The following is a 26911-nucleotide window of genomic DNA, read 5'->3' as shown; positions in this document are numbered from 1 at the left end:
CACATAGACCATGCCCCATCCCCTCCCCATCTCTACCTCAGATGGTCAGTCGATGTAAATGGATCATTCGGGGTAATTTCCTAATTCAGTTGGAGAAGAATTGAGTTACTTCTATACGGCTGTACACCTAATTTTTCTTTTCAATATCACACGAAATATTTGTTAGCGAAAACTGGCATTTAGCACTACTTGTATTTATTTAATTTATTGTCTTAATATGTATCAGAATGCACTCTTTGGTGTCTGAATTGTTCATTCTTTGATTGTTAAAAAACAACAAAATCCCTGAATAGGAGACGGCTTTAATGACACCAGGGCAGCATTCCTTCCTTTGTGGAATCCTCGATTCACCACTGTCCCATGCAAGTCACTACTCAAGTCACTGGGGGAATCTTTTAATTTATTATTTAGCGTAGGGTTCCCAGATGGAAATTCAATACATTTCGTAAATTTAGAGGGGAGGGATTTCGTGAATATGCCATATTTGTAAAAGATACTTCAAGGTTTACAAAGAGAAATGTGACTAAAAATTCCATCATTTGATTATCTGAAACTCTTGTTTTCTAATTCAATTGATAAACCAGTCTGAGAGCGATCCCGCAAATTGCTTTTGAGTTCATCCGTAGGTGTAGCAAATGCGCAGACGGGGCGTCGCATTCCCACTGTCGATCACAATAGCAATAAGTAAGGAGGAGGGGGCTACCTGCATCTTACCCTACCCCTGTTACTAAACAATGTCATATTGTCGCTCGACCTTCATTTTTGTAAGATTGTTTAATAGTCATAACATCAGACAAAACAATAGACAAATTTGCAAGTTTTAAATTCCGTTTTAGTTTAGCTCTAAAATTCCTGGTAGCTTAGTTCTTAGCTTAAAACAAAACTAATTGAAATTAATTTATCTTACCAAAGGGTTTTAACCATTCAATGCTTTATATACGCCGCAACACGACTACTTTCCGTAATTTGCCAATTGATTTACTTTCATATTATTAAAACTTGTGTATTAACATTTAATATTAATTTCAAACCATGTTTACTTTGCAGAAACTCAAATGAATATTAAGTGGTCTTTCCTTTTATATCATTACCTTTCAACAATACAATTACCAATAGTATAATAATAATAATAATAATAAACCAAATGCAATTCCTATCGCCGTAAGAATATCACTGTTTGAGAAGAGCCCCCTCCAAAAAATCAGAGCTGCAAAGTATCGACAGCAGTAAGCACTTGAAAATTCAATGGGGCTCTCCAGCCACAACCATACTCATACCCCAGAATGCCTTCACATTTTGCGTGTAATGTCTGTATCAATCATTAGCCCATTAAAGAGTCAATGGACAAACATGTAAATGCAGTTCTACCCTTGGAATATATACTACGGTTCTTTTATTGTCCATTGCTGCTCACCTAATGTACGCAAGTAACTGATTAAAATAATTAAAGAAAATCATCTCCTAGAAACTTTTCCATAGTACTATTTAACACGTCAAAAAACTCCAATATGAATGTATTGCAAATTTCCCATTTTTTCATCTGTGTTTGAAAGTGAATAGGATTATTCAGGTACTGCGTTTTTAATATCAAACATTATGACAACTCGAATAGCTTATTACAGGCCCGTTATACATTCCATTATAAATAAAAAAAAAATTAAAAAAAAATCGTACAATTTTGGCCGATTCGAAGAGATCAAGCAAAAGTGATCATTGACTACAAATAACATTGGTGCATCTCCCATCCCCCCATTCTCCCTCCCCCACGAAATATATGCTTTTCCTTGTTCATATCGTACTGTATGTATATATAGACATACAGTACACATAAAAAAGGAATAATTATATCCGATATGTATTTATTGTTATTATTTAGTAAAATCTGTCTCTATAAAGAAAGAGAAAAAATATTCCTCTGCGGCTGAAATATTATCATCAATTTTTAGAATTTTACTGCTAATTTTATTGTAATATTTCAGCACTGATAAACTGTAAAGGTAACTTGAAAGACACTAAACTGGTTTTCTCAAACAGAGGACGACCGAATATAAACTTAAAACTTCTAACTGAAATATTATCATCAATTTTTAGAATTTTACTGCTAATTTTATTGTAATATTTCAGCACTGATAAACTGTAAAGGTAACTTGAAAGACACTAAACTGGTTTTCTCAAACAGAGGACGACCGAATATAAACTTAAAACTTCTAACTCCTACATGGGCTTGATCTGTTTATCTGATTAATTCTTGTTGAATAGCATATCATTTTACAGGGCATGATTTTCATTTATCTTTCCTGTTGACGTAATCTACTCTGGATATCACATTGCTTTTCTTTCTACGCATGACTATAAATTCTACAACCACTGAATGCTCAGACCACGTGTATGTATGACTTTGTGACAGGCAACAATTGATAAAAAGTTCCGTCATTCTCATCGGTCATTTATGAGAATAGTCGATATCACGATTACACAAATAAAAAGATGAAAAAAAAGTCAGTGTCGGCATTAACTTCAAGGCACCTGTTTAGTAAGACCAACTGAAATAAATTAATGAAACCATTCGATCACTGCTGCCACATTCTCATCGATGTTCAGAGGTTTACTGTAAACATACTGTACAATGTATGCTAGGAATTGATGAAGTCCTACGTAATTAATTCAATTCATTAAAAGAACACCCTTCCAGCCTTTTTAACATGTTGGTAGTAAGGGTAACTTCACAAAGACACTATAAAACACATAAATCCTTACACTTGTATAAACTAACATTAATGGGGAGCAATACTGCCTGATTAACTCTTCACATAGTTTTAGTTTACATATTTACACCACCAATAATGTCATTTATCATGTTATTCCTTTACGACTTCATTGAATAAAACACAAAGTCAAATTCCCCGCCCTTATCCCCTTATCCGCCCTTATCCTCCATATTGGAGGAGAAGGAGGCAGAAAATCAGCTGTTTACGACGTCATACATGAGGCTCAGAAGTTCCTGAAAATGCGTTGCCAACTATAATAATATTTACAAAGTTAATGTTTACACAACTTGTAAGACTTTAGGATATTTATTAAAAGAATGTAAAGCACTTTCAAAATTCAAGTTAATGTAAACTATTTAACCAATTTTGAATGTTAGATGCATACGTACACTGAATGTCGTGTATTAATAAATCTGCGTAAATTGGTATTTTGCAAGATGAATGTTAACACAGACGCACATTGATTGTCATTGTTTGCTTTCGAATTTTAAACTACGGCTCAATCACATTCTTCTGCAATTACTATTATTTTGTCGCACATTATGTCGGGGTGATGGAGTCAGTTCTACGCAATAGTAATCTGGGATAATGTGGGCCTCAGTCATGTTGAATTGCTCTAATGAACGATACTTTTCATCGACGAAGTGATGATCGCAGTCACAGTATGTCGAGTAGAGTTACTATATGACTAAGATATATAGTAACTATACTTGTTAATCGAACTACGATTGTGGACATTGGACGATACACTATTTAGGCCTAGGCTACATCTCGTCTGTATACATTACTCAAATCGAACACAAGGTGGCTACATGGTGACTTAAGTTATTTTTCTTTAGATTTCTGGATAATAAAGTCCAGTTCAACCCGGCTGTTGTTATATTTGTAAAATTAGTGATAGTTTAGTAGTTTCAGCATATACCGTACGCGAGCGTTGTTTTGTGTGACGCGGTTCTACGAGAGAATCTGCATAGCGGCAAGTCCGACTCTGCCGAGGTGCATGTGTGACGTCATGCAAACGTTGCATCCTGGGTAATTTCATAAAAACATGGCAACTTGCAGAGAGCTTGGGTGGGATTTAAAAAAAAAAAAAAAATCGTGTTTCCCTAGATATGGAGGTTTGATACTGTTAACGGTATCCTAAGGCTTGATTGTAGATATATATTTGGATTTTTGGCACTGCTTAAGGGGCTTTACAGCAGTTTCCTTAACATCTTTTAACTGTTGATGGTAAGCAACATGAGACGAAATTCAGTTAATTGAAAGTAGTACGTTAGGATTCAAACTTACGGAAGTACTTGTAGGTGAAAGGTTAATAAGCTGAGTGTAATATATATAATGCGATACAATTTGTGTTATCGAAAGAAACATTTTGAGTTGGTTGAGATTGTATATGAATATAATATAACTAATGTGACCATTAAAGCAACATCGCATTACGTCTATACAATTTAAGCTATCAAAATGGACTAATAGTAATTGTCATCATTTTGACTCTTTAAGGGACCATAGAAAACCTGTTAGCTTATGCTTTCATTTACGTGATCATGCAGGTTATAACAAATAGTATAAATGTAAATGGTTAATCAGCTCTTCGGTGACACGTGTCAACAACCACGTCATAGTACGCAGGGTAAGCTCAGAAAGTGATTGAACTGGTTCGCTGCCAGAAAGTTTATTTCATTCCTTCTTGAGATTTGCGATCGTTAAGACCAGAAAATTCGTCAAGATGCAGTTCATTTTAACATTTTGTGTTTTGGGACTCTTCTCTCAACTTCCAGCTTTTCAGGCAGAAACCGTAAGTTTCTTTCATCTTGTTATCAAGTTAAAGTTGAATATTTTAACACAATAATTGTTAAACTAAATATGATTTTTCAGTTGTTCTTTACCATGCTGTTTGAGTTTGTTGTCGGTGTTCAATTGATGTATTTGTCTGTTTGTAAAATATTGGTATATTGTACTTAATCTACATATTAAAAAGGAAAATCGAGAGTGCTCATTGTAAACTATATATAATGTATAGGACGTCTTAGTACACCATATCATAAATAGACATGGGTTTGAAAATGGGTTACAATATCAGTTATTTTATTAAAACAACGATATGAATTCCTTTTTTTTTTTAACGAATACAACAAGCAATTTAAAATTGACAATGGCTTGCCGATATATCGTGGAAACGATCACGTTTCAAACGGGTATTTAATTATATCGTACAACATAGCAAATAAACTGTAACAATGATCGATAACATTAAAAAGGGAAAATAATTATCATATGTAAGGATATAACTGTGGATTCCTTAACAAGGATTAACTGAAATTTTTCCTTAAGCCATCTTTAACTTGCTTCCAAGCTGGTGCATCATTCCTATAGTATAAATATAGTTCCAATATCCATTTTCGGCAATTTAAATATATATTTAAAAATACATGATGGAAGGTGACTTGCTAGATACAAGGTACAGTGCAATACCAATAACTTAATGCCTTGAAACAATAATAGGAACTATTTGAAGCAATCGATAAAACGTAACACTATCTAATTATCGGATTAGGTAAGTTAGATTAAATGGTTAAATGATGTCTTACATAAAAAAAAATACTCATAAATCATAAAAACTTAAGTTGCGGGAAATATTCAAACGATTATCTTCTATATCAAGAAAATAAGATCCAATAATTTCAAATGTCAAATATATATTCCATTAGTTACATTTAAGACTAAAGCACATCAAAAGCAGACAAAAAAATAAAGTTGTTTTGACTTGTATAAATATACAATGCAACGATTTTGGCATATGTTAATAGCTACTAAATATAACCGTTATTCTAGAAATATATTTATTCTATTGCGAGCTCATTGTTTATATCAATCGACATTGTCGTTTGTTCTTTCCTGTGTTTTGAGCGCGTTCCTTTCTTGACATGTCATCAAGGAAATCGTGATAGAATTCCTTTTTTTATAGCAGTAAAACAAGTTGAAAAGAAACTTCTTGATTTAATTTCATCAAGATTACCCACATGAACTTCGGATATGTCTGGCCAAAGTCCACCGTATTACTACAATGTATATCAAACAAATTTATTCTAGAGACTGAGTAAAATATCATGTTTCATGTCACCGTTGTATCGTGTTTAATAATAGTGGTCTTTAAATTATCTCTCAAATAAATATTTATTTCCCATTCATTGGATATATATTATATATTCTGTTGGAAGAAATTTGGTAGCGAATATTACGTCCGTGTTATGATAATGTTCATTTTCCCAGTAAGCAGTTCTAAGCCTTTGATTGCTGATATTCTTGGATGGGCATTCTCCATTTTTGCGCCAAGAAATATATAAATTTGACAAATGTGTTTTCAGGTATACCTTTCAAAATAGCAAGTAACCTGATTAACAATCGATGAAGAAATCAAATAGTTAAAAACCTGATACTTAAATGACTACTACTTACTTAGGAAAGCAATAAGTTATTAATTTTAACAAATGTTAACGCTCCTGACACTTGGGCTGCCGAATGTAGTCTTTCAATATTTCTGCACAAACATAGTTTAGACCTTCATATTTGACATTTAATCTATTCGTAGGTAAATTATGAGAGGTAGGGTACTGTACACAAACCGAGACCAACCAATCAAACTTAAAACGTCTTTATATTTACATTATATGTTGTGGAATGATGCCTTAAAATAAAAAAAAGTATACTCATAAATCACTTGATTTAAAACTCTTGATGTAAATATTGAATCGATTACATTCGATGTGAATCTACCAAGTACCAGTATATAATATTTCCAACTGTAAATTACTTTAGTCTATATTTCATAAATTAAACTTACTATCAACACAGACCAACATACCAAGTAGAGAATAAAGTTGATTCGGCTTGTTTAACTCTGCAAATAAACCAAACAACAAAATTTACCAAAATTGTAAATATCTAATCGGGACACGCACTACTGAAACTTATTTATTCTACCGAGGGAGTCATTTATGTACATTTTAAGGAATTATGTCTGCATTAAACAGTCAAAATATAGGCTTTTATCTTTGGAAACATTTGAAAACGTGAGAAAGGCAGTAAAGCACCCATTACAAGTTTGATTATTATGATGCATAAATTGTATTGGTGGTCGTAGTTTATGAGGGAATTTTAATGAGTATTCTAGATTATTAATTACAAATAAATCATATATGCCATAATGTCAAAATGGTAGACTTACTAAGCAAACAGAACCTTGAAAGAACAAGCGGTGAGAGTACTTACCACACTTAGTACTATTGAAGATAAATCACTGAACTTTCTAACATTTTTTTAAATTATATTAACTAGGATAATTCAAATTATATTTGTACGTACATGAAAGTCAATTCGTAATATTTTCATCAATCTTAACTTACTTAACGATAATTACCTCAGCTAAGCACTACGATAGTCGTATTTACGTTTTAATACACAGACGCAAACATTAATGTGAGATATATTTATGAAAATTATGAACGTCTAGAAAACCGTGTGTTTGTCTTAGTCTCAAGCTATCAAATTTACTAGTATTTTCTAGATTCATTTCATTTCAAAAAGCTCATTGAATTCAATTTTGATTTTTTGTTCTCCTACGGGAAGGAATCATATTCCTTTCTCACTTCATGTCGCGAAAATTAAAACGTCTACTATACTGTTTTATCTAAGTTATATATTATAAGGGCGGGAAACAGGGCAAGAATGGCGTTGAATAAGTAATTTGTTTATTCAGTCATTCTGTCATCAAAATAGTTTCAACTTTGTTTATTTAAGGTTTGTCGTCAAAAAACACAAAGACCACAGTATAGAATAGAACCACGTTTTGTTTTCATTAAAATAAGTCACGACTTACAGAAAGTTCTATACACACGTTATAGACCCTATAGTTCAACTGTGTTGGAACAGAGTGTTGGAATAATCGATTGATTTCCCATAATGTTTCCTACAAATGAGTCAAACAGAGAGATCTTAATATGAACAATACAGAAACATTGTCAATCGAGTGGGGTCAAATTGATTGCCTCTCTGTCAGTGAAAGAATTAGGATTACCTAAATGGTGACAAAGTTAACGATTCTTGGTTTCACTACATTGGATTTTAATCAAAGATAAACAGTACTTAACAATATTTGAAACTGAATTTCTAATCGTGATTTGATTTCAGCGATGAGTAGCCTTCACAAACGAGACGATCCCGCATATCGGAATGTTGATTCTTTCAAATGTCAATTTTCATATCTCCATTTTAGAATGTTGGACGGGAAAATTCTGGAAGGAACAAAAGAAGCACTGGAGGTAAGAAAAATTTATCATCATTATTCCTTTTTGTTTCTACTATTTTACACGCATATTTCAATTGTTGGGGGAAAAAAGTCACGTTTTAACAAAGGCCATTACAAGTATGAATGCAATTTAATTTAATTATTTTTTATTTTAGAGGTACCCATCGAAGTAAATGATTAATCTAACTTAATTAATCATTCATATCAGTAACTCGATTGACATGTATAGTGATTTTCGTTTGATTTTTGGTACACACGTTTGTTTAATATGCGTTACACTTCCGTTTTTTTTTTTTTTTTAATCAACTATGTACCAATACCTACTACCTTATATCATCATCGACTGTTTGATGTGTTTGCAATGCTTTCTTCACATAAAGACGTACTGTGGATTATTTAATTTAGTTAGAAAACTAACTGTAAAACGAAAATTAACCCACTTTTAAAGCTGGCTGGAAACGGCTTATAATAAAAAGAACTGACAGTATGTTTTTTTTTTCTTAAATTAGTTTACTTCATTTATAATTTCGGTAAGCATTTAGTTTAATTTACATTTTTGCTTTGGGTTTCATGCTTTTAGGAAGCAATTATTACAGAGTAACTATCGGTGAATAAAAACATATATAGTATTCATGTCACTTAATATTCAGAACCGTTTTCAAATAATATCATCAAAACAGTATTAATCGATCAGTCATATTAATGATCTAGATTGACAATAGTGGTGATTTCTGCTTTTGTGGTCTTCACATATTTTGGGTTAATATGCGTTAATACTTAATACTTAATATACGTAAATACGTTTCATGATGTAGTAATTAATATGAACTAAAAGCTACTACCTAAAGTCATAATTTTTTCTTCACGGAAAGGCGTACTCTGGTTTTTGTAATTTAGTGAAAAAAAGCTAAAATGTCTAAAAATCGAAAAGCAACACGCTTTTAACACTGGCTGAGAAGCATTTTAATGTTTGTCACAGCGGTGGGAAAGAACGCAATTATTTGTCGTTTTAAATTTAATTGACCTTTTTACCAGAACTTATCAGGATTTATTTTTCTTGCGGGGGAAGAGGTGGGATATTCCGTGACTTCGTTTAAGATTTCTCTCTATATTTGTTGTTCCTTTTTACGATTTGACGACGTTAACTTCAATGGTGTTATTCCAAGCACCAAAAAAATGTATGGAAGGTTATGTTTAATATTTGGAAAGCTTTTTTTCTTTTTTTCTTACAAACCGTAATTTCCAATTGTATCGATAGAGCGGTAAACGGGACATCGAGTTCGGTAGTTCACTTTAAACATGATCGCATCCATTTCTTACAACTTGAAGTTTTTTCCTTTCATTACTTCAGACTCCTCCTACTTTTTCTACCAAGAGCCAGAATATCCTCGAGATTGTAAAGAAGTTTACGACCAATGTGAAGGGAGTTCCTCTGAATCTGGAATTTATCTGATTAAGCCAGATGGAGCCAATGAACCTTTTCAAGTTTACTGTAATAACTCAATTGACGGGGGAGGCTGGACGGTAAGAACATAACATAATATAAGCCTTAATTAATTTCTACTTAGCGTGCCTGCTGCAGTATTTTGATATTTTATACTTTATTGGTTCATTAAAAAGCGATTCCTTGATACAGATTATGTGTGTTACAGGGGCTGATTCGTTCGGTAAGGAAATTCTCAGGAAAACGTTACTTAGTTTCAAATTTACCGTCTTAGATATTTATTTCTAATAACGCTTAACAAAACTGCACGAGTAACCTTTAACAATCTTAAGTATGATTGTTTTCTCTTATAGCGAGACAGTTTTTCGCTACCTTCAAATGTGTCTACAGCCATATTACTGCAATATGAGCTAAAGTGATATGATACCAATGTATTCTATTAGAAAAAGAATAATGTAAATGATGCACAGGCTATTGTATCTGTTCAACGTTAGACGCACCATTAAAACACTAACTACACTCGGTCTAATACAGCATATCCTCAAACGTTAATGGTTCACATTGTTCTTTATTTTCAAACCAAATATGAAATGTTTTTCTTTTGAAACTAAACCAGGTCTTCCAACGCCGGGTCGATGGTTCCGTAGAATTTTACAGAGACTGGGATGATTACAGAGATGGCTTTGGTTTCCTGAAAAGGGAATTTTGGCTTGGCAACGATAAAATATCACTCTTAACTAACCAAAAGGATTACATGCTTCGCATTGATTTAAACAACGTGAATGGAGATCCTTATTTTGCCAAGTACGACCTGTTTAGGATCAGCGATGAAAAGACTAAATATCGTTTAGTTGGCCTTGGAGACTACGATAGCTCCAGCACTACAGGTACGTACATATACAACCTCGTTGATTCTGCTTGTCAGCATCAATACCTTAAAACAAATATTTCAAAGGACTGAGTATTAGCAAGGAAATTATGAACGCCTCTACCAATTTATGCATAACTACCTAAATGTACCCGTGTATTTAGTTTGTCAGTCCATTAGAAGATTGTAACCATTCATCAAATATGTAGCATATACGCAGACATTTTAGAAATGATCAGCTCAAAACCGATATTCAATCTCTTTTACATGTTTTACTATAACATTGCATACATTTGCAACGATTCATTGCAAACCTCCCGGGCAATGGCCGTTATACTCTACTTCTGTTGTTATAAAAAAAACAAAAAAAACAAGACGAATACATCACGTCAACGCTATCACACTGAGCACACTGTCTCCAAAATATCCAGAAATATTAAATAAATCTGTTTCATTTAATGTGTTCGAATGTGAAATTTAATAAAGTATACTCATGTTTGATAATCGATAACATTGGGAGCTCAAGCATAGACAGCCGACGGTCATAGTCAATTACTGACTCTATTTTAATTCAAATAGTACATTGTTTGTCATCAAATCGGAAGAAACCTGGCCAGGTAGAACTGTGGTTGGAATCCATGATGAATGCGCTCCGAAAATGAACTCATGTTGAAAGATATACCTTAAATGAACTCGGGTTGATACATATACCTACAGTGACAGAATGCATTGTAATTGATAACAACAAACCTATTCCAACTTCCTTTTCATCTGCCCATCATCCTATAACTTTTTCTTCATCCTCTCTAATAATCTAAAAGGCATCACCTTCGTTCTTATGGAAACAGAACAAAAAGAGAATAAACAAAATAAATTAGAAATCTGTATAGACTTCATAAACAATAATAAAACCATAAGACGATTCCCACAATGATATATAACTTGAAATAAACATAGTGTGTATCATGAAGAAAAATGAATCCATAAGGTGTGATGTGAAAGTTGGATACTGACAACAAACTGGTTCTAAATTCAGCTATTTTGTCCCGTATTTATTATATTTATTAATTTACGTTCGAAAAGGGTTCCAGTATTATAGTAAAGCGATGGTCAGTTTGCAATAAAATATATCCGGGTTTACTAACAATGTTGGGAAAAAACACAAAAATATAATAAAGCAAATCCATATTAGTTCAGTTTCATCCAAAGGCACTAATAATTCCTCAAGCAGTGTAAACGACATTTGTTTGGAAATAAATAAAAATTTAAAGAAAATGTTTGTTTAATATGACAGTGTTTCATTAATCTTACACAAATTCTACTATGAAAATCCTCTTAATTTATGCCGTATGGAAATAACTTAATATTATTGTAGATATAATCATGCATTTTTATCTCTATCTCGTGATTTCTTTTTCACAGCGGTTGATAGAATGGCATACTTCAGGAACCAGTCATTTACGACATTAGACCGTGACAACGACCTTAATGGTAGTCATAACATGGCCCAGTATTGTCATGGAGCTTGGTGGTACAATCATTATAATTATTATGTCAGTTTAAACGGACTTTACTCAGCGGGAAGTACTAATCATAAAAGCATCCGCTGGTATAGTCTTCCAGGAGGTAATTACAACATTAAATACGCAGAAATGAAGATACGTCCAGTGTAATACATCAGAAGCAGAAAGCAACATCAATCAACGAGTGCTCTTAGTTAAATGAACTTACAACTTTCGAACACAATGAAAAAATAATTTCACTTGACGAATAACTTTAAATATACCTCTTTGTCAAAACTGATAACTGTTTTTTGATAATATTTGCGAATGACGAATACTGAAGAAGAATAAATTTCAAGTAATTTATCCACCCTGAGAGTAAATCCTTTGTACTGTATGTGTGTTGAATGTTTAAACAACAGTAAGCTGATGACAAATATAATAATGTTAGCACCTTTAATTGAAAGAAGCTTGTCCCCCCCCCCCACCCTTATTCATAGAAATATATAGTCACGTTGATAAACCTGTAAACATATTCATGATCTCTGCCAGGTTATTACCAATATAACTGTCAACTACCATACAACTTACCAAAGTGTTACTACAAATAGTAATAAATAACCATCAACCCAAGTATTAATAAATTTGCCAAAAATTACATCGAATTCAAGAAATCATAGGCTAATAATGATCATGTTCATATTTGCCTGTTTCTAGATTATTGCATTTTAGAGTACATTAATGATTTGAACATAACTGGGGGAATTTCATCAGTAAGATACATTCCTTACTCCACATACAAAAATAATCTCATAACGTGATACATATAGTGGAAGGCAGCCAGCCTATAAATTCATTTACCAAAAAAAAAAAAAAAAAAAACGATTTTGCCTATAAGTATGTATAACATCCCTTACCACCACCTCCCCCATAAATACAAATATATAGACACTTTGAAACACCCGTGAACATGATCCTTTTAACTGTTAACACAGTACTTCACAGTAAGTCGAGCAAACCCTTTACCATATAAAGTGTTACTATAAATAATAATATATAACCATTCACCAGATTATTAATACATTTGGTAAAAACTACATTAAAATGAAGATATCATTCAATATTAGATACTAAATCTTGTTTATCTTTGCTTGTTTTTGGATTATTGCATTTTAGAGTACATTAACGAATCGAACATAGTTGAGGAAATTGTGTCGATTCGGAGGATTTAATGAACAAACTTTCGGCTTCGTCGCGGCTAAACATTTTCATTTGAGAAATAGAAAAATTACGTACCATAGCCAACGTGCTACTTACCAGTAAAAGTGTATAGTGTTATCTATTGAAACAGTAGTTTAACAATTAGTATGTGTGCAAGACAAAAGGAAATTAATTGAAGTAGACCCAGCTATTTCGGAGAGTCAAGTCACGAGGAGTCAAGAGGAGCAGAAATATCACGGTTAAACCCTTTGAAAGATGCATTGAAGTTTGGTCAGCGTTAATTTAGCTACGGGAAACATAAAGCACACTTCTTCCTTTTGAGGTATGAGCGTAATTCATAATACTCGCTCACAGAGACCATGCACCCCCTCCCCCTCCTCCCCACCTCTACCTTAGATGGTCAGTCGGGGTAAATGGATCAGTCGGGGTACTTTCCTCATTCAGTTGGAGAAGAATTGAGCTACTTCTATACGGCTGTACACCCATTTTTTCTTCAAAATCACACGAAATATTTGTTAGCAAAAACTGGCATTAAGCACTAATTGTATTTATTTATTGTATAAATGTGTATCAGAATGAACCCCTTGGCGTCTAAATTTTTCATTCTTTGATTTATAAAAAAAAAGTAGCTTAGTTTTCAGCTTAAAACGATACTATTGAAAGTAATTCATCTCACCAAAGGGTTTGAACCATTCATTGCTTAACATGCGCCGCAACACGACTGCTTTCCGTAATTTGCCAATTGATTTACTTTCATATAATTAAATTTGTGTATTACATTTAATAATAATTTCAAACCATGTCTTAATCGCTGTTGTTGATGTGCATTACGTTGGCAACATTACAATTACCAATAAAATTACATGTCTTCATACGCCAGAATGCCTTCACACTTTGCGTGTCATGTCTGTTTCAATCAATAAACCATTACAGAATCAATGGACATACATGTAAATGCAGTTCTAACCTTGATATAGATACTACGGTACTTTTATTTTCTATTGCTGCTCACCTAATGAACGCAAGTAACTCATTATAAAATAAGGAAATCTCAAAGAAACTTTTCCACAGTGCTATTGAATGCGTAAAAAAACTCCAATATGAATGTATTGCAAATTTCCAACTTTTTCATCTGTGTTTGAAAGTGAATGGGATTAGTCAGCTACTGCGTTTTTAATATCAAACAATTTGATGACTCGAATAGCTTATTACAGGCCCGTTATGCATTCCATTATAAATAAAAAACAAATACAAACTTTTCTTACAATTTTGGCCGATTCGAAGAGATCGAGCAAAAGTGATCATTGATTACAGATAACATTCGCCCATTCCCCTCCCCCTGCAACCCCAACCCCTTCTCCCTCCACCACGAAATGTATGCTTTTCCTTTCTTCATATGTTACTGTATGTATGTATTGACATGCTGCACACACAAATAAAGGATGAAGTATATCCAATATGTATTTATTATTATTACTTACTAAAGTCTGTCTCAAAAAACAGAAAAGAAAAGTATTCTTATGAGGCTGAAAAATTGTCATCAAATTCTATAATTTTACTGAATACATACATAGCTATCCAAAACAAATTCTGCTAATGTTATTGTAATATTTCAGCACTGATTAACTGTAAAGGTAACTTGAAAGACACTAAACTGGTTTTTCTTAAACAGAGGACGACCAAACAAAACTTAAAACTGCTAACTCCTACATGGACTTGATCTGTTTATCTGTATAATTCTTGTTGGCTAGATATCATTTTACAGGGGATGATTTCCTTTATCTTTCATATAGGACAATAGCCGACACAAGTCGATATCACGATTACACAAATAAAGATGAAAAGAAAGTCAGTGTCGGCATTAACTTCAAGGCACCTGTTTAGTAAGACCAACTGAAATAAATAAATGTAACCATTAATTTTACTGAATACATACATAGCCAACCAAAACACACCCTGCTAATGTTATTGGAATAATTCAGCACTGATAACCTGTAAAGGTACCTTCAAAGACATTAAATTGTTTTTTTCTCAAACAGAGAACGACTGCATATAATTTAAAATTTAAAACTCCTGAGCTTGATCTGTTTATGGGCTTGATCTGTTTATCTGTATAATTCTTGTTGTCTAGCATATCATGTTACAGGGGATGATTTCCTTTATCTTTCCTGTTGACGTAATCTGCTCTGGCTATCACATTGCTTCTCTTTCTACGCAGTACTACACCCGTCTTCTACAACCACTGAATGCTCAGACCACGTGTATTTATGTCTTTGTGACAGTCAACAATTAATAAAACCATTCTCAGCGGTCATATAGGGCAATAGCCCACACAAGTCGATATCACGATTACACAAATAAAAAGATAAAAAGAAAGTCGGTGTCGGCATGAACTTCAAGGACACTGTTAAATAAGACCAACTGAAAGATATAAATGAAACCATTCGATCACTGCTGCCATATTCTCATCGATGATCAGAGGTTTACTGTACACACACTGTACAATGTATAATATGATTGACGTCGTTCTACGTCATAAATTACATTCATTAAAAGAACTCCCTTCCATTTCCTTTGTAACATTTGGCCCAGTAAGGGTAACTTCACAAAGACACTATAAAAAAAAAAACATAAATCCTTCTCGTATAAACTAACCTTATTGGGAAGCAATACTGCCTGATTGACTCTTCACATACTTTTAGTATATATATTTACGCCAACAATAATGACCTTTATCATGTTATTCCTTTACGACTTCATTGAATAAAAAAAAAATAGATTCCCAGCCGTTACCCGCCCTTATCCGCCATTATCCTCCCTTATCCTCCATATTGGAGGAGAGGAACGTCATAATGCACCTAAAAAGTCCCTGAAAATGCGTTGCCAACTATTAATTAAATTAGCTTTTACACAACTTGTTAGACTTTAGAATATTCATTTAAAATATGTAAAACACCTTCAAAATTTAATTCAATATAAAATATTTAACCACTTTTGAATGATAAATGCATACGTACGCTAAATGTTGTTTATAAATAAATTTGCGTAAATTGGTATTATGCATGATGACTGTCAACACAGACGAACAGTGATTGTCATTGTTTCCGAATTTTCAACTACGGCTCAATCACTTTCTTCTGAAATTGCAATTTTTTTGTCGCATCTTATGTCGGGATGGTGGAGTAAGTTCTACGCAATAGTCATCTGGGATAATGTTGGCCTCAGTCATGTTGAATTGCTCGAATGAATGATACTTTCATCGACGAAGTGATGCTCACAGTCACAGTATGTCGAGTAGTGTTACTTTGACTAAGTTATATAGTAACGATACTTGTTACCTGAACTACGATTGTGGATAATGGACGATACACTATTTAGGCCTAGGCTACATGTCGTCTGTATACATTACTCAAAATCGAACGCAAGATGGCTACATGGTGACTTAAGTTATTATTCTTTAGATTTCTGGATTGCATTAACTTGAAAATCCGTGATAGTTTACTAGTTTCAGCAGGGAGTTGTTATGGAAATAATCACTTCCTGTTTTCAGCATATACCGTACGCGAGCGTTGTTTTGTGTGCAGCGGTACTACAAGAGTATCTGCATAGCGGCAAGTCTAACTCTACCGAGGTGAGATCTGTGACGTCATGCAAAGGTTGCATCCTGGGTAATTTCACAAACACATGGCAACTTGCAGAGATCGTGGGTGGGATTTCATATAAAAATAACTCGTGTTTCCCTAGATATGGAGTTTTGATACTGTTAAATGGTATCCTCTTGATTGTAAATATATATTTGAATTTTTGGCACTGCTTAAGGGGCTGTTACATCAGTTTCCTTAACATCATTTAACTTTTGATAGTAAGCTACAGGAGTCGATATTCAGTTAATTGAAAGTAGTACGTTAGGATTCAAACTAACGGAGGTACTTACAGGTGAAAGGTTAAAAAGCTAAATGTAATATAAATGCGGTATAACTTGTGTTATCGAAAGAGATATTCTGAATTGGTTTGAGATTGCATATAACTGATGTGACGATTTTAAGCAACATCGCATTACGTCTATACAATTATAGCTATAAAAATGGACTAATAGTAATAATCATAACTTTTACTATTTAAAGGATAATAGAAAAACTGTTAGCTTGTGTTATTATTTACGTGATCATCCAGGTTATAACAAATAGTATAAATGTGAATGGTTAATCAGCTCTTCGGTGACACGTGTCAAGAACCACGTCATATTACACAGGGTATGCTCATAAAGGGGTTGAACTGGTTCGCTGCCAGAAAGTTTACTTCATTCCTTCTTGAGATTTGTGATCGTCAAGACCAGAAAAAAATCGTCAAGATGCAGTTCATCCTAACATTTTTTTTGGGGGGACTCTTCTCTCAACTTCCAGCTTTTCAGGCAGAAAACGTAAGTTTCTTTTATCTTTTATCAAATTCAAGTTGAAGTTGAACATTTAATTGTGATCAATGATTTTCTAACTCAGTATTTTTGAAACTAAATATGATTTAAAGTTTCTCTTTACCATGCTGTTTGAGATTATTGTCGGTGTTCCATTGGTGTATTTGTCTGTTTTTAACATATTGATATTATTGTACTTAATCTACTTATTAACAATAAAATAAAGAATGCTCATTGTGAGCTACCTCATGTGCACAATAAAATATAATAAGTTTAATTACACCATATCATTAACATGGATAGGTTTGAAAAGGGGTCTAAATATCAGTTCTTTTCTAAAAACAACGAATACAGTAATCAATTTAAAATTGACAATGACTTGCTGATAAATCGTGGAAACGATTACGTTTCAAACGGGTATTTAAATAGATCGTACAACATAGCAAATAAACTATCACAACCATCGATAACATAAAACATGAAACTAATTATGATATGTAAGGATATAACTGTGGATTCTTTAACAAAGAATTAATTTTTTTTTTCTTTTAGCCATTTTTAACTTGCTTCCAAGCTAGTACATCAATCCTATAGTACAAACATAGTTCCAATAACCATTTTCGGCAATTTAAATATAATTTTCAAAATTACATGAAGGAGGGTGACTTGCTAGATACATGATACAGTGCAATACCAATCACTTAATGCATTCGAACAATAACAGTAAATATTTGAAGCCTTTTATAAAACTTAAAACTTTCTTATTTTACGGATTAGGTAAGTTAGATTAAATGGTTAGATTTTGTCTTAAATAAAAAAAAATACTCATAAATCATAAACACTTGAGTTGCGGGAAAGATTCAACGATTATCTTCTATATATTAAGAAAATAAGATCCAATAATTTCAAATGTCAAATATATATGCCGTTAAGGAATCTACAGTTACATCCTTACATATGATAATTAGTTTCATGTTTCTTGTTATCGATAGTTGTTATAGTTTATTTGCTATGTTGATATTTTGATATTAATTTGTAGTATTACGGCGGACTTTAGCCAGACATGTTTAAACTTGATGAAATTAAGTCGAGATGTTTCCTTTTTAACTTTTAAACTGCTGTGAAAAGAAATTCTATCCAGATTTCCTTGATGAGATGTCAAGGAAGAAACGTGCTCAAAACACAGGAGCGAAAAAACTACAATGTGGATTGATATAAACAATGAGTCTTGCGGTAGAATAAATACATTTTTATAATACTTGGTATACTTAGGAGCTATTCACAAATGCCAAAGTCGTTGCTTTGTTTATTTACACAATAAAACAAGTCAAAACAACTTTATTCTTTTGATGACTACTTTAGATCTGCTTTAGTCTTAAATGTAATTAACGGAATATATTTTTAAAATTTGAAATTATTGGATCTTACTTTCTTGATATAAAGAAGATAATCGTTTGAATCTTTCCCGCAACTCAAGTGTTTATGATTTATGAGTATTTTTTTTTTATTTAAGACAACATCTAACCATTTAATCTAACTTACCTAAATAATCAAAGATTATTTGAAATTTTTATTTAATCCATCTTTAACTTGCTTCCAAGCTAGTACATCAATCTTATAGTACAAACATATTTTCAATATCCATTTTCGGCGAATCAAATATATATTTAAAAAAATACATGGGTTAAGGTGACTTGCTAGATACATGGTAACTTAATGCATTGAATTAATATTAGTAACTATTTAAAGCAATCGATAAAACTTAACACTTTCTTTTTAACGGATCAGTTAAGTTAGATTAAATGATTAAATGGCGTCTTACATAAAGAAAAAATACTAATAAATGAAAAAAAAAAACTTAAGTTGCTGGAAATATTCAAACGATTATTTTCCATATATCAATAAAATAAGATCCAATAATTTCAAATGTCACATTTATATTTCGTTAATTACATTTAAGACTAAAGCAGATCAAAAGTAGAAAGAAAAAGAATAAACTTGTTTCGACTTGTTTTATTGTGTAAATAAGCTAAGCAACGATTTTAGCCATTGTGAATATCTACTCAGGATACCCACTATTATAGAAATGTTTTATTCTACCGCGAGACCCATTGTTTATATTAATCAAAACAGTGGTTTGTTCTTTCCTGTGTCTTGAGCTTGTTCTTTCCTTGACATGTCATCAAGAAAATCTTGATAAAATTTCTTTTTATAGCAGTTTAAAAAATTGAAAAGAAAACATCTCGACTTTATTTCATCAAGTTTACAACATGAACTTCGGATATGTCTGGCCATGGATATGTAAGTCCCCCGTATCACTTCAAATGACTATCAAACTCTGCTTTTCAGGTAACTGCGTAAAATATCATATATCAGTCTATATGTTTCATGTCACCGTTGTATCATGTTTAAAGATGGAGGCTATTAAAATCTCTCTCAAATAAATATTTATTTCCCAATTCCTTGGATAAGTATTAGATCTACTGTTGGACGAAATTTGGTATCGAATATTAGGTACATGTTATGATAAATGTTGCTTTTATCAGTAATCAATTCTTAACCTTTAAGTACTAATATTCTTTGGTGGGCATGCTCCTTTTTCGTGCCAAGAAATATACGCATTTGACAAATGTGTTTTCATTTATACCTTTCAAAGTAACAAGTAACCTGATTAGGAAATGGATGGAAGAAATCAAAGTAGATCAAAACCTGATACTTAAATTTCAGTCTACAACTTACTGTGAATTACTTAGGAAAGCAATAAATTATTAATTTTAACAAATGTTAACGCTCTTGACACTTTGCTGCCGAAATCTAGTCTTTCAATATTATAGCACAAACATAGTTTAAACATTCATATTTGACATTTAATCTAAACGTAGGTGAATTGTGAGACGTAGGGTACTGTACAGAAACTCAAAGCAACCAATCAAATTTAAAACGTCTTAATATTTACATTATATCTTGTGGAATGATGCCTTAAAATCATAAATTATACTCATAAATCACATGATGTAAAACTATTGATCTAAATATTGAATCGATTCCATTCGATTTAAATCTACCAAGTACCAGTACATAATATTAACAACTTTTAATTACTTTAGTCATATATTTCATTAACTTAACTTACCATCAACACAGACAACATACAAAGGAGAGTATAGGGCTGATTTGACTTATTTAACTCTGTAAATAAACCAAACAACAAAATTTAACAAAATTGTAACTATCTAATCGGGATACGCATTACTGAAATTTATTTATTCTACCGAGGGAGTCATTTGTGTACATTTTAAGAAAATATGTCTGCATAAAACAGTCAAAATATAGGCTTTTATCTTTGGAAACATTTTAAAACGTGGAGAAGGCAGTAAAGAACCTATAACAAGTTTGAACAACAAAAAAATCTAATGTCACTCTTGATGATAAAATGTTGTCTTGATCAGTTATCAGTTCGTTGAAGTTTTCCAATTTCTCAAACACAACATTGATTATTATGATGCATAAATTGTATCGGTGGTCTTAGTTTATGAGGTAATTTTAATAAGTATTATAGATTATTACTACTACATATATGCCATAATGTCGAAATGGTAGAACTTACTAAGCAAACAGAACCTTGAAGGAACAAACCCACAACAAGTACCCACCACACTTAGTACTATTTTAGATAATCACTGAACTTTCTAACATTTATAAATTATGTTTCAAGTTGAAGCTGGGCATTTCATTGATCTTGTCTTGAGAAAAAAAGATACAAATAAACAAGATGGCATGAACAAATGCAGAAATGGCTAAAATATATGAAAACGACTCATTTAACTAGGATCATTCAAAATGTATTTGTACGTACATGAAAGTCAATTCGTAATATTTTCATCAATCCTAAATATCTTACTAATCGATGATTACTTCTGCTAAGCAATATGATAGTCGTATTGTTCCATTTAATACACAGACACCAACATGTCTATTAATATGAGATATATTTATGAATATTGTGAATGTCCAGAAAACAGTATGTTTTTTTTTTCAGTTTCAAGCTTTCAAATTTCCTTGTATTTCTGGATTCATTTCATTTCAAAAAGCTCATTGAATTCAATGTTGATTTTTCTCCTACGGGAAGGAATCATATTACTTCCTCACTTCATGTCGCGAAAATTAAAAGGTCTACTATATTGTGTCATCAAGGTTAAACTGTATTTGGGCGGGTAACAGGGCAAGATTGGCGTTGAATAGTAACTATTTTATTAAGTCATTCTGTCATCTAAATAGTCTCTATTTTTTTTAAGTTTGTCGTCAGACAACCATGCCAAGAAGTAAACACATCGGCCACAGTATCGAATAGAATCACATTTTGTTTTCATTAAAATAGGTCACGAATAGAAAGTTCATACATATATAATAGACTGTATAGTTTAACAGTGTTGGAAAACTGCGTTGGAATGGTGTGTATTGGTGTCCCGTAATGTTTCCTACCAAGTAACTAATATCTGAGTAAAACAGAGTGATGCAAATTTGAATACATTTAACAATGACATATATTAAGTTCTTAATATGAGTAATACAGAAACATTGTCACATCATTGGGATCAAACTGATCGCCTCTCTATCAGTGAAATAATTAAGATGACCTAAATGGTGACAAAGTTAACGATTCCTGATTTCACTACAGTGGATTTTAACCAAAGATAAGTAGTACTTAACAATATTTGAAACTGAACTTATAATCGTGAATTGATTTCGGCGGCGAGTACCCTTCACATATGAGACGATCCCGCTCATCGGAATTTTGTTTTTTAATATGTCAATTTTCATACCTTAATTTTAGAATGTTGGACGGGAAAATTCTGGAAGGAACAAAAGAACCACTGGAGGTAAGACAAATTTATCATCATTATTCCTTTTTTGGGGGGTCCTACTTTTTTGCATGAATGTTTATATTGATGGGGAAATAGTAAATTATGCGTTTCAACAACGGCTATTACACGTATGAATGTATTTTTTTTTTTCTTATATCATCATCGAAGGATTAATGTGTTTTAAATGCTTTCTACACATAGAAGCGTACCCCGGAATGTTTCAATTATCGCTTGCTGAAAGTAAATGAAACCCCTTTAATGTTTCTGGCGGTGGTTTACAGGAAATAATAATTGACAATAATTGTGATTTTGCTTTTGTGGTCTTCACATATTTTTGGTTAACACTGGATGGGAAGTTAAAAAAGAATTATAAGCCTTTTAGATTTGCCGCGGCGTTTAGGTCAACATTTGTCGTTTAAATTGAACATACATAGTTACCAGAACTGATCAGGAATTTCTTGTTATTCTGTTACTTCCTTTTTAAGATTATTCTGTATATTTGTTGTTACCTTTTACGATTTTACAATGTTTACTTCCGTGTTTTTCCAAGCAGAAAAATGTATGGAAGATTTATGTTTCATATTTTGACAAACATTTTTTTGTTTTGCATATTGTAATTTTACACCTTTATCGATAATTCGGTAACTGGGACATCGAGTTCGGTAGTTCACTTTAAAATTGATGTCAATCATTTCTTGAAAAACAAAAATTCTCCATTATTTCTTCAGACTCCTGCTACCTCTTCTACCAAGAGCCAGAATATCCTCGAGATTGTAAAGAAGTTTACGACCAATGTGAAGGGAGTTCCTCTGAATCTGGAGTTTATCTGATTAAGCCAGATGGAGCCAATGAACCTTTTCAAGTTTACTGTAATAACTCAATTGACGGAGGAGGCTGGACGGTAAGAACATTCATAATATTACCCTTAATTTCTATTTAGCGTGCTTATGTAGTATGTTGATATTTCATATTTTATAGGATCTCTAAACAAGCGATTTACATACATATAGATTATGTGTTTTACAGGTGCTGATTTATTTGACAAGGCTTGTATTATTTATTCATATCTTTCAGTTTGGTTTAATTCTCAGGAAAACGTTACTTAGTGTCAAATTTACCTTGGAAATTCCAGAATAGATATGTATTTTTATTAAACGCTGATAATTATTTCCCAAGTAACCATTAATAATCCTCAGCATGGCTGTTCTCTATTATAGCGAGAAAGTTTTGTTGGTACCTCAAAATGTTAATATGGCCATATTACTATGCACAATATGGGCATAAATTTTTACCCATGTATTCTTTTACAAAAAAGAAGAATCTAACTGGTGTACAGGCTACCGTATCAGTTCAACGCAAGCGAACCATTATACACTAACAACAGTGATACAGCAAACCCATCGAACGTACATCGTACAAATTGTTCATTATGTTCAAACCGAATATTGTCATGTTTTTGTTTTTAAACTAAACTAGGTCTTCCAACGCCGGGTCGATGGTTCCGTAGAGTTTTACAGACAATGGACTATGTACCGAGATGGCTTTGGTTTCCTGAATAGGGAATTTTGGCTTGGCAACGATAAAATATCACTCTTAACTAACCAAAAGGATTACATTCTCCGCATTGATGTAAATAGCGAGAGTGGAAATCCCTATTTTGCGAGGTACGGTCTGTTTAGGATCAGCGATGAAGGGACTAAGTATCGTTTAGTTGGCCTTGGAGAATACGATAGATCCAGCACCATAGGTACGTAAAATATACGTTTATGTGTCTTATTATTAAACGATAAATTTGGGAGCTCAAGCATAGAAAGCAATCGGTCATAGTGACTCTCTCTCTCTCTCTCTTGTTGCTCTTCAATTAGGAAACTGTTTGTAATCAAATCGGAAGAAAGATGATCAGGTGAAATTGTATTCGGAATCCATGATTAATGCGCTCCTTAAATGGGCTTTGTTCCGCATTTAAGAACGCAAGGGCGATTATTGATACTAAGTCTTCGAGGAGGATTATTAATTAAGAACATGACGCGTTAACATTTAAGAACGAGTGGGGTTCGTATTAAGTCTGCTTGGGAGATTAATATACTGCGCAGGTGTGAAAAGTTCATATCAGCTGTCTACAATCAAAAATACCCGCCAAATTGCAACTGGATAGAGCGGATATTATAACTTAACCGGAAATCTCGAGTCACCATTAGTCCGCGACCGTTCACATTACATGTATTAAGAACAAAATAGGGATCGAAGAAACTCCGAAAAGAAGGTTATTCTTAAGTACGAGTACGCGAGCGTTCACACAGAGGGAATTAATCGCCCTTGCGGACTTAAAGTATACGGGTGCGTGCTCATGTTAAAAGATATACCTTAATGAACTCAGTTTGATACAAATATCATCAGTGACAGAAGGCCTTGTAATTGATAACAACAAACCTATTCCCAACTTCCCTTCCATCTTCGCCTCATCCATCATATTTCGTCATCCTCCCTAATTAACAAAAAAGACCCAACCTCCTCAACTGGAAACAGAACGAAAAAAGAATTATAACAATTAAGTATCAATCTTTATAGACTTGTATGTATGTATGTTTTTAGATCCTCCTGCAAGCAGGAACTCGCGAAGAAACCTCATTGGCTTATCAAAGCCGCAAGCTGACCGAAGTCAGTCTCTTAGATTCGTATTTAACGTTCATGATTATGAATTGTCAATTGTCAACAACTCTGTTGTCAATTTTCAATTGTCGACCTGGGGACAATAATAAAGCAATTCCAGATTCGTCAGTTTTCACTAACAATTCCTTCAAGTGGTGTAGACGACATTTATTTGGAAATAAATATATAGTTCACAAACACACAAACAAACAAAAGTTTGTTTAAAATGATAGTGTTTCATAAATCTTACATAAATTGTACCAGGGACCTTATCTTAATTTATGCCGTATGGAAACAACTTATTAAAATTAATGTAAATATGATCATGTATTTAATTTCCATCTCGTGTTTTCTTTTTCAAAGGGTTTGATCGATTGACAGACTTCAGGAACATGTCATTTACGACATTCGATCGTGACAACGACCTTGATAGATATCAAAACCTGGCCCAGCGTAATCACGGAGGGTGGTGGTACAAGAGATCTTATTAATATGTGAATCTAAACGGACTTTACTCAGCGGGAAACACTAACCATATGAGCATTCACTGGAGTAGCCTTCCAGGAGGAGGTGGACACATGAAATTCGTAGAAATGAAGATACGTCCATTGTAATACATCAGACGCAGACAACAACTCCAATCACAAAACATGACGTTTCATCACGGGTCATATAGAATCCCGTGATAAATCAAATTTTCTTCTCAATTTTAACATTTTTTTTCTCAAACAAGGATCCAGCAAATGAGTGCTTCCAGAGAATTGAACTTACAACTTTCTTATAATTTCACTTGACTCAGAATTATCACTATAACTCTTGGTCAAAGCTTGTAAATGCTTTTTGATGAATATTTGCGAATGACGAATACTGAAGAAGAATAAATTTCAAGTACTTATCCACCCTGAGAATACATCTTTTGTCCAATGAATGCGTTGAATTTTTAAACAGCAGTATAAGTTGATAACGAAGATCATAATGTTAGCACCTTCAATATGAAAGCAGCTTGTCCAATGATTTTGTCAATTAAGGTATGTGCCTTACTCACTCCCCATATACTAAACGAAGTCTCATAAAGTGATACATTTAATGGAAAGCAGCCAGTCTGTAAATTTCTTAAGAAAAACATGAGTTCCCCAATAAGTGTGTGTAACATAACCCTCCCTCCCCCTCACCCCAATCCACCCCCCTATAAATACAAATATATAGTCACCTGTGAACATATTCATGATCCTTTTAAGGTGATTATCAATATAACTGTCAACATATTACTTGACAGTTAGTCGTAGCAAACCCTTGGTTTTACCATATAAAGTGTTACTATAAGTAGCAATGAATAACCATCCGCCCGAGTATACATTTGCAGAAAATTACGTCATCATCAATATATCATACAATATGAGTTACTAAATCATGTTTTTGCTTGCTTGTTTCTGGATTTTTCCATTTTAGAGAACATTAACGATTCTAACATAAATGGGGAAATTGTCTCGATTCAGAGGATTCAATTAACAGAAGTTCGATTTCTTCGCTGCTAAATATTTTCATTGGGTGATAGAAAAATTACGTTCCATGAATTACTAAACGTGCTAGTTACTAATAAAAGTGTATAGTGCTATTCTAGTGAAACTTTGTACAAAGCCTTAGTGGCCACAGTAGTTTAACAATTAGTATGTGTGTAACACAAAATGGAAATTATTAGAAGTAAACCCAACTATTTCGGTATTTCAAATGACAAGAAGAGCAGAAATATCACGTGTCAAGACCTTTTGAAAGATGCTGGACTTATATTGAAGTTTGGTGAGCATTAATTTAGCTAAGGGAAACATTTAGCACACTTCATCCATTTGAGATATAGGCGCGAACTTTATAATAATC

At 32.9% G+C, this 26911-nt stretch overlaps 1 protein-coding gene and 1 long non-coding RNA gene across 2 annotated transcripts; both read left to right on the top strand.

Annotated features, from left to right (window-relative positions):
• The first annotated feature begins 4482 nt into the window (after positions 1–4482).
• LOC139972995 (fibrinogen-like protein A) lies at positions 4483–12260 on the top strand. Its single transcript, XM_071979340.1, has 5 exons — positions 4483–4566; positions 8044–8089; positions 9428–9600; positions 10137–10407; positions 11811–12260. Exons 1-5 carry the CDS (start codon positions 4498–4500, stop codon positions 12059–12061), a joined length of 810 nt encoding a protein of 269 aa, XP_071835441.1. The 5' UTR covers positions 4483–4497; the 3' UTR covers positions 12062–12260.
• Positions 12261–22356: 10096 nt separating this feature from the next.
• Positions 22357–26062, top strand: LOC139973746 (uncharacterized). Its single transcript, XR_011795325.1, has 3 exons — positions 22357–22402; positions 23116–24134; positions 25400–26062. It is a non-coding gene; the product is annotated as an uncharacterized lncRNA (long non-coding RNA).
• The last annotated feature ends 849 nt before the right edge of the window (positions 26063–26911 follow it).

Source organism: Apostichopus japonicus, chromosome 9 (assembly GCF_037975245.1).
Source record: "Apostichopus japonicus isolate 1M-3 chromosome 9, ASM3797524v1, whole genome shotgun sequence".
Taxonomy (NCBI): Eukaryota; Metazoa; Echinodermata; class Holothuroidea; order Aspidochirotida; family Stichopodidae; genus Apostichopus; species Apostichopus japonicus.
The sequence above is the reverse complement of the archived record's forward strand: the minus strand, read 5'-3'. Positions and strand labels throughout refer to the sequence as shown.

Excerpts from the sequence above, each read along its gene's own strand:
- LOC139972995 (XM_071979340.1), top strand. The coding sequence starts at position 4,498 with ATGCAGTTCATTTTAACATTTTGTGTTTTGGGACTCTTCTCTCAACTT. Across the intron at positions 8,090-9,427 it reads GAACAAAAGAAGCACTGGAG|ACTCCTCCTACTTTTTCTAC; the intron begins GTAAGAAAAATT and ends TCATTACTTCAG. Across the intron at positions 9,601-10,136 it reads TTGACGGGGGAGGCTGGACG|GTCTTCCAACGCCGGGTCGA; the intron begins GTAAGAACATAA and ends AAACTAAACCAG.